General features: G+C 38.3%; 2 protein-coding genes across 2 annotated transcripts in view; one reads left to right on the top strand and one right to left on the bottom strand.

Annotated features, from left to right (window-relative positions):
• Positions 1–9,677, bottom strand: part of LOC106882773 (uncharacterized) — a 43,518-nt gene that overhangs the window by 3,715 nt on the left and 30,126 nt on the right. The window contains exon 5 of the mRNA XM_014933557.2: positions 3,579–3,711. Coding sequence (XP_014789043.1) covers positions 3,579–3,711 — 133 coding nt within the window. The remainder of the gene's footprint in view (positions 1–3,578; positions 3,712–9,677) is intronic.
• On the top strand, positions 7,174–8,251 carry LOC106882774 (histone H1-delta). Its single transcript, XM_014933558.2, has one exon. The coding sequence runs from the start codon at positions 7,216–7,218 to the stop codon at positions 7,786–7,788; it is 573 nt and encodes a 190-aa protein (XP_014789044.1). The 5' UTR covers positions 7,174–7,215; the 3' UTR covers positions 7,789–8,251.

Consider the following 9,677-nt stretch of genomic DNA (forward strand, 5'->3'; position numbering starts at 1 on the left):
GCATCATCATTATCATCATCATCATCGTTTAACGTCCGCTTTCCATGCTAGCATGGGTTGGACGATTTGACTGGTGACTGGCGAACCAGATGGCTACACCAGACTCCAATTTGATCTGGCAGAGTTTCTACAGCTGGATGCCCTTCCTAATGCCAACCACTCCGAGAGTGTAGTGGGTGCTTTTTACGTGGCACTGGCACGAGGGCCAGTCCGGCGGTACTGGCAACGGCCACGCTCAAATGGTGTTTTTTTACATGCCACCTGCAAGGAGTTAGTCCAATGTTTTGTTCACATGCCACCGGCACAAGTGCCAGTAAGGCGAAGCTGGAGACGATTGTGCTGAAACGGTGCTTTTTACATGCCACCGGTATGGAAGCAAGGCCGCTGCTCTAGCAGCGATCCCGCTCTTATGGTGCTATTAGCGCTCCACTGCCATGGGTGCCAGTCATCGAATTTGGTTCAGTTTCAATCTCACTTGCCCCAGCTGAGTTTAGTGTCCAATGAAGGAAGGTTGGCATGGGTGCCAGTCAACGAAGTTGGTTCAATTTTCGATTTTGATTTATATATATATATATATATGTGATATGCTCATATGGGTATGAATAAATATTTGTATGTATATACTTAGGCTTATTGTGCTGATGATAGCAGGATATTTTTCATAACATTTAACCTGAAATCATTTGATACACAAGTAACTGAAAGATCTTATTTATTATTCTTCATCAGCCTGTTTACAACTTGCGCTGAAAAAGTAGTAAGGTGGTTTTAAGAGCCATTTGATATCTATATTTAGCATGTTGGAGCAGGTAATTCATTGCCTTTAATATAATTATGCATATAATTATAAATTTAGTATATATATCTTTATATATATATATATAAATATATATATATAGCAATAAGAAAATGGAGGGGATTAGTAGGTGGTATTCATCAACTTATAGACATTATATTATGTCAATTTACTTGTTTATTTACTAAAAGGATAATTATAACAATATACAAACACATATGACATACTATGTCTTATATCAGTAATTATAAAAATATAACATATAGTAATAGAAATTGGGATAATATCTTACAGCTGTTTCAGTCCAGAGGTAACATACCTCATTCTACCTATATCACTCTGGACTGAAACAGCTGTGGTGAAAGTTCTTTGAAACAGGTTGGCTAGCTGGCCCATATTCTGTCCCAGAGCTTCTCCTAGGACATCATCCCTCTTAAACTCTACCATCTCTCTATAGATTACCGAGGTGGTTTTCCTACTGCTGGCCTTATGGATTTTGCTATTCAGTCGTGTTGCATCTTTTAATGAAATCGGGTTTGAGTTCCTCTAAGGAGGCCAGTCGTGGAAAGAATTCCTCCACCAGCGAATTCCACACCTGGTCACTATCCAAATAGAGCCAGAGGTGCCTTAGCCTCAGCGCATCATTAGCCATGACATCCCTAACCCACCCTTTAGTGGTCCTTGGCAGCAAACAGAACGCTTCAGAAGCAGTTTTCCTCCCCTCCACAAAAAGCAGAAGAGAAGGTGTGCCAACTTGCTTAGCCACAAATCAGAGCAAGGGACAATGGTGAGATGGTAGGTGATAAGAGATGCAATATACACCTGCACCACCTCCACCCTCCCTTTCAGGGATAGCGCCCTTCCAGACCAGGTCCGGATGAGGGCTTCCACACTAACTGTCAGCTCATTCCAATTCTTCTCTATCTGGGAATCTGGTCCAAACCAGACTCCAAGTAACTTAACAGGACCATCCGTCCAGTGCCTCACGACACTGGATGTTATCGTCTTGCCACTCCAGGTGCCAAGTTGCAAGCTGATGGACTTGTCCTTGTTAATTTTTGTCCCTGCTACCGCCTCGTATCCTTTGATTGCATCCTCTACACAAGGTAGCTGAGCTTCATCGGACATGGTGATGGTGACATCATCCGCATATACCAAAACAGACTTACCACATCCCAATTCATTGGGGATGCCCCTCCAAACTCTCCAACCTCTGCAGCAATGGCTCAAGAGTCAGTACATACAGAAGCGGAGACAGGGGGCACCCTTGACAAACCAAGCATTCGATCCTAAATGGCACTGACAGGTAACCGTTTATTTGGACTGTGGATTTGATGCTGCCATAAATGGCAGTGATCCAATCACGGAAATCTGAGCCTAGCCCAGCCGCCGCCAGGTGCTGGTGGTTTACCCTATCAAAAGCTTTACATTGGTCTAAATGGACCAGTGCCCCACCTTTACCAGATAATTTACCAATCCTCTCTAAGGTGCAGTGCAGGAGAAGGAGATTAATCCTAGATCAACCTGCCTGGGATGGTGCATGTTTGTACTCTCCCAACAAAATTCTCTGTGACATGCACCAACCTCTTTGCTAGCACCTTGGCCAATTCTGAACGAACTAAATAAAGCTTATAGCTTTATATATATTTCAGCCAACATGTTGACTGATTTGCGCTAGTAGATTGCCCGATCAAGAAAACTATCGGAGTAATGGCACAAAGCAGTGTTCACATATAATCACAATTTAGGTTAGTTGAAATATGTTTGTCACATATTTCAACTGCTAAAGGCAAATGCACTGCAGTTACCATGGAAAAAAAATCTCTTTTATGGCAAAAAAGGTTTGAAAACAACCTTCTATGTCTGAGATTCCCGAAAGATGACAACACTGAATGAACTGGGAATGTCAAAGGACCCAGAGAACTGGTGATTTGCTATCCTTGAGAAGACCTGTCCAGCGAAGTAAAATCGAGGCCATAAAGGCATGTCCTTAATGTCTATGCCCCCTTACCGCACACAATGTGTCCCCTCCCCCAACAAACCTCCATGACCCAAATTCCCAAAGCCCTTTTCCCTCACCCATGCTCACCACCCACTGCATTCCTTTCTATTCTCCCTTCTGTACCTACCTGCATACAATATGTCTCTCTTGAATTACTCCCCCCCCCCACAACATATCCTCTCATTACCCCCTCCCTCCACCTTGTGCCCACTCAACAAATCACCCTCTCCCATCTACTACTCCCCTTTCACACAATCTCATGGACTCACCTACGCACACTCTTGAATCCCTAGTCCACTCACTCACACCACCATCTCCCTGTCACATCTTCACCATCTTCTCTCTCTCCACTCTTTCCTTATCCGAGGCAGCCATGTTTACCTTCTAATGCAAAACTTTTTTATTCTGTCCTTCAATACTACTCCCACCTCAGTTGAGATGTCATGCCTTGCAAGTTATTTGGTGACCTCACTAATGCTGGTGCCTTGTAAAAACCACCCAGTACACTCTGTAAAGTGGTTGACATTAGGAATGAACAACCAACTGTAGAAACCATGCCAAAGCAGGCAGCAGGGATTGGTGAAGTCTTTTGATTTGCCAGTTCTTGTCAATCCATCCAACCCATGCCAACATGGAAATCAGATGTTAAATGATAATGATGATGAGGATGACGACAATGGTGATGATGATGATACTGGTGATATGTATTAATTTTTCTCAAACCCAGCATTGACAGTCTAATAGCTGAAAGAAATCGAAGAATAAAAGAATTGCAATTACTCGCTTTGTCCTTTAACAATGATCTGTGACATAATCAGAAATTTCCCATTCTTCTGAAAGGTAAGAGTTCCATTTTCGTTGTATACTATTTTACTCTGAGTTCCAATAGATGAAGGGTCCCATCGAAAAAACCCTGGAAAAAAAGATCAGAAAAGCAACAATATATTACATATAATAATAAAATAAATGACATCCGGTTTTAAAGTGAAACTACAAGAAAATTTTAAAATTTCTAAGGTAGCCAGAGGGCTACATGTTAGTGACTTTAAGGAAATAGTAGATTAGATTTATTTTTGTAATCTGCAGGCACTTGTTTCATTAACCTTGGAAGAACAATAGACAAAGTTAACCATGACAGAATACAGCTACCAAATATAAAATTCTTGAATTAGAAGAAATATTTATATATGAATAACATTTATGAAATTGAAGAAATATTTGTGTCTTATATGATGTTAATCCTATTTTATTTTGAAGTTCTCTAAACTTACTATATAAATAAAGTAGGGGCTGATGTACTAAATTGTGTATATAAAATCTTCACAGTTAATTGAAATTTCCTTTTTTGTAAGAGGAAGACCCTAGTTATGATTGTCAGCACATAATTTCAAGCAATTAAGAATTAATTTTACAGGTTCTGGTCTCTTCCATTAAAATAAATCAGGGCTGCTTATATAATGTATGCAATGGCCCTGTTCAAGAACTACCTTGAAGGGTTTTAGTCAGAAGAATCAATCCTAGCATTTATTTTTTTAAAGTCTTGTAATTATTCTATTGGTATCTTTTGTCAAATCACTAAGTTATGGGGATGTAAACAAAGCCACACTGGTTGTCTTGCAGTGGTGGGGGACAAACACACAAACACATGCACACACACACACACACACACACACTTATGATACACGCACACACATATACTTCCAGTTTCTGCCTACCAAATCCACTACTCACAAGGCTTTAGTCAGCATAGAACTATAGTAGAAGACACCTTCTTAAGGTGCCATGCAGTGGCACTCAACCCAAAACCTTGTGATTAGGAAGCAAACTTCTTATATCATCGTCATAGCTGTATGTTTGCTTTCCATGATAGAGTCAGTCAGACAGGTCACCACAGTTAGAGTCACTACATATTCAGAGAAACCACTCAACTACATGGGTCAGAAGACAGCATCACATTTGTGTACTTTATTTTTGGCTTGGTTTCTATGTGCCAGCTCTAGAGGGGTGTTATGTCTGAGACAAGACTAAATTGCCTTCATAATTTTACACTTCATAGATTATATTAGATGTATTTTCTTGTGGCACCAGCATTAAAGAGACAAGCATGTCAAGGACATGGCTAAATGGATCACAACGATCTCAGTAATATACTTTCTCATATGGTAACACTCCTATAAATGTAAGAGAACACACATACATGCACAGTCATGGAGGCATTCAGTAACTAAACCTGTCTTACAGAGAGCATTAGATTTCAGTGACAATTCCAATATGTCTAGTGACATGGACATTGATGTGATCATACAGCCATCAACTACAGGCAATCTTTACTAACTCATCTCTCCACCTCTTATCGACTTTATTGTAACTATTCCTCCAGGCCCTGCACTAGCCATTGATATGCCAAGTCATTTCTCTGGAATCTCTTCCTAGTTCATTACTTTCAGAAGTTGGTGCAGATTTGCAATAGTGTAAGTAGAACATTTACATCAGTCTCACTGGTTGGCTGACAAAGGTCATGGGCTCTTTTTCTTTCTTCACATGTGAAAAAAAAAAAAAAAAAAAAATTCATGGTGCCTTTCTTGGAATTCAGGCTAGAATGTTTATGTGTTTAGGAGTAATGTTGTCCTAAATATAAGATCATTGATTTAATTTTGCTTTGATAAATAAAATTTCAATGACATCAATTTTTTAATTGTCCACCACCACCACCACCACCACCACCACCACCGTGGCCACCGCCATCCCAACCATATCATCATCATCGTTATCGTCACCACCACCACCACCACCACCACCACCACCAATATTTTTTTTTTAGCAATATATGATGCTGCTATAACAGAGTTATACAGTGGTCAAATTGTTTATCATTAAGTAAAAAATTATTTGCTAAACTAAGTAATGCTCCGATAATATTGCTAGAGGTGAAAAAAGGCGCTCATTGCTTGTTTGTTGTTATTTCTGATTCTCATTTACCAAAACACTGTTGTAATCCATTCATGGCAGTTCTTATCGTTATAAATAAACATTATGTAAAAGTAAAAGCAGACGATATCTATTACACACTGAAATTGACAGTGACAGAGGCAATTGACATGATTTCATTTTCATCTGTGACAATGACGGGAGCGGTGAAAGAGCCTCTACGAGGCCATTCACCCGACTAGAAATAGCAGCCAAATATCATTCTATTTTCCCACAGTCTATAAAAAAATGAAAGCATACATTGGATGATGTAGTCTTAAATAAATATTGTCTGAAGATGGAAAATATTTGTAGGGTCTGCTCGATTAGGACAGACTTGGAGCTAAATACTTCCTATAGTGTTGTTAATGATGATGATGATGTCGACGACAGTTCTAAAAGTTATGACGATGGTAATCATATTGGCCATAATAATTCAAACTTTGTTGACTGAATTTGATTTGTATAAACAAATAAAATAAACAAAAATTGTCTAAAAGAGAAGCGATCAAAGGAAGGAAACCTCGGTAACTTATGTTGAATAAGCATTCATCATCATCAGCCTCCTCCTCCTCCTCATCATCATTATTATTTGGTCCATTGTAATAACTTATTTAGTTCATTGTAATAACTTAATTTGCATAGTATATTGTATTTTACTTGATATATTTTGTATTGAGTGATTTGATTTATTGTCAATTTCCACACGATGCACTCATAATAAATGTCTTAACAACCAGCTTATAATTCCTCGTAATTATTTCGATATTTAAGAAAAATCGTTTCTGCGCGAACTAAAGTGAAACGTTCTACACTTAGAATAGATATATTTTAACAAAAGTATCCTATAGATAAGAATCCATTGATTTTTTTAGATGTGATATAAGCCTTTTTTACAGTTCTAATACAACCACTTATTTCTTGGTTTACCCCAAATATATGTGTGTCGCATCTCCAATGTGCATGGTTTTCTACAAAGCCATTATGCATGAAAATACCCAAATCAAATTAATTACTTAAGAACAAAGAATAGATTTCTATATATTACCAATAAATTTAATAAAAATTCGAAAAATAAGTTATAAAAAGGTATTTTTCAGATGGGCTGTAGTAACCTGCTTACCAACATGTCAAAGAAAAATTGAATGAAAATTGTAACAATAAAATTTATTGATTATTAAAGTAGATTTTAAGAAAGTACCATTAATGTAGAATAGAATTATAAAAATAAAAATATTTGTTCTATTCGTCATCAATAAAAACTAAGCATTTTTCTGAACAGTCTAAGCACATTAAAGCATCTTTCCCCATAATACCCGCTGTAAATTCGAATTTGTCTACTACTACGTCCGCGAAAGTATTATAAATATATCATCAGTCAGTCAGTCGCCCTGCATCATTTGTAGATCTTTCTGCTAGTTATCTTTCATTCATCACTAACAGGTTAATCATGCCGGACACTGAAGCTGCTGCTGAGACTACCGCTACCCCGCCAGCTACTCCAGCTAAGACAAAGAAAGCTGTAAAATCGAAAGCCAGAACTACTAAAAGTCATCCTAAATACAAAGAAATGATAGCCGAAGCAATAACTGCCCTCCATGAACGAACGGGCAGTTCTCGCCAAGCTATAATCAAGTATATTAAAGCCAACTTCAATCTCGGAGGTGGCGATAAAGTTATTGCTAACAATGTAAAGCAATCATTGAAGATGAGAATTGCCTCTGGTGATATTGTCCAGACAAAAGGTGTTGGAGCATCGGGGTCTTTCAAGTTGGTTGCTGCAGGTAAATCCAAGTCGAAAACTACAAAGTCCCAAACCAAGAAAACTAAGCCGAAGAAGCCTGCTGCTAAGACAGTAAAAAAGACACCCAAGAAATCTCCTAAAGCTAAGAAAACTGTTAAAGCGAAGAAAGTTGTAAAGGCAAAGAAACCCGCCAAGAAAACTGCTAAGCCAAAAAAGGCCCCTGCAAAGAAGAAGGTTGCTAAAAAACCAGCCAGCAAACCAAAGAAGGCTAAGAAGTAAATTGTTCGCATTTTATTTCAAACGGCCCTTTTAAGGGCCAACAAAATTTTGAGTTGGTCGCATGTCGATTATGAATGATATCTGACTTGGTCTAATGGCCGATTATTACATATTTGGTTTAAAGATGCCAAGTGTTTTGATTTTAGTCTCTATAGTCACCTTGTAAATATTTTTCTTTGCTTTTGCTAATGGCATACTTACTCAAGTGTGTTCCACTCGGTATTTTTCTCAACTTTCAGAAATGTTCTATGCAATTCAATTAGTTGATTTGTACCAGAATTTGGAAAGAAAAATTGGGCGCGCAATCTACATTTCGAAAATTTCACGCAATCTACACCATCTGAGGTATTTATATAAAAGTACCCATTTTGGGGGCATATTTTACGCACCTTACCCAGTTTTTGCATGTCGCATCAGCGCTCTAAATGATGACATTACCTACTTAAGTCATTTGGCTAGGTTGAAATGCATTTCTGTGCAGGAGTTTGGTAAACTGTGAAACCACGAAGTTTTCGCGTAATTGACGGAATAGATTACAATTTTTCCAGAGATGCCCATGCCTTAGAATATACTCATCGCTGCTATTTCCAATATACTAAACGATCAGTGTTAGACATGACAAATTGAAAGTAAAAGTATTAATTTATGCGCGTCCACCAATTTTGTTTTCGTTTTAACTAATACATTATCTGAAAGGCATATGTAGAAATTTTCATAGGAAAATAGTCAACACAAGTGGCCCACAAACATTTTAGGCCTATATTCATGACTGACAAGCATCCCATTAGGCTTACATGACAAAAGCACTTTAAAACGATCAGTCATATATACACAATGTCCACATTTTGATTTTATTTAGAGGGACTTTATTAAAATGGATCAATTGCGAGTGAGACTCCTTGTTGGCTGACCGAAGCATTCGATAACTGCCATTGGCTTACAAGAAGAAAACAGGATGCTGGAAATGTGAAGGCGCGAAATACGAATTCGGAAACGAGTAGAAAGCTACATGTAACCATTTTGGCGCTTTTTCGTGTTTTGAAATGTGGAATATTTGAATAATTACAATGGTATTGATATTTGAATGGGGCATACTTGCTGAGAATTGTCTAATATGCAACGATCATTAACATTTTTCATGTTTCGCAGATATACTTCCATGGACGTACTTTGGAGGCTGATCGAGTATAATCATGATTAGAGGATTTCTGACCATGAAGGAAATTTGCTAACAGCTAGGCATACGTAACTAAATTCGGGCGGAGACTGACTATATGTAATCTGAACCTATTGAACATGCCCCAATATCTCTATTCTAAAGGAATAGACAAAAATAAAAACATTACGACCGTGACAATCCTGTCTAATTTTCCATGTTTACTCTGGTTTTTTGAAGACTATGACGGAGAGATTTGACTTTCTAGAAGGCAGATCGACTACATTTGAAACTACTGCTGGTTGGTTCTGGTGTGGTAGTGGCAGGTGGTCTCTCACTCTAGCGCGATAATAGTTGGGTATCTACAATCGGAAAGACTTCATAGCCACTCGATCTTCCACGAACATCAAATCTCCTTAACTTTTAAAAATAATCGAAATGTGATTAGGAAGTGAAGGCATAAGTGCCGTGCTTTAATGACCAATTTTTGTTGATATTTGGGAGGATGTAATGGATGAGGTGATTTTAAGTTAGGTTCTTTTGTTCTGAGGCTCCTAATATACTAAGAATTCAAATCAACCATACGACGTAGCCTGACAACAGAATCCTTAAATATCGGGACTTGTCGGCAACCATTTCTTCCAGCCTATAGGGTTTGAGACGTTTGAAGGAAGCAAGGCTCGTTTTCGGGTATGGAGATTTCGATTCTAAAAGAAAATTGGCAAAAGTCGCA

The sequence above is a fragment of the Octopus bimaculoides genome, chromosome 3, assembly GCF_001194135.2.
Source record: "Octopus bimaculoides isolate UCB-OBI-ISO-001 chromosome 3, ASM119413v2, whole genome shotgun sequence".
Lineage (NCBI taxonomy): Eukaryota > Metazoa > Mollusca > Cephalopoda > Octopoda > Octopodidae > Octopus > Octopus bimaculoides.

Excerpts from the sequence above, each read along its gene's own strand:
- LOC106882774 (XM_014933558.2), top strand. The coding sequence starts at position 7,216 with ATGCCGGACACTGAAGCTGCTGCTGAGACTACCGCTACCCCGCCAGCT.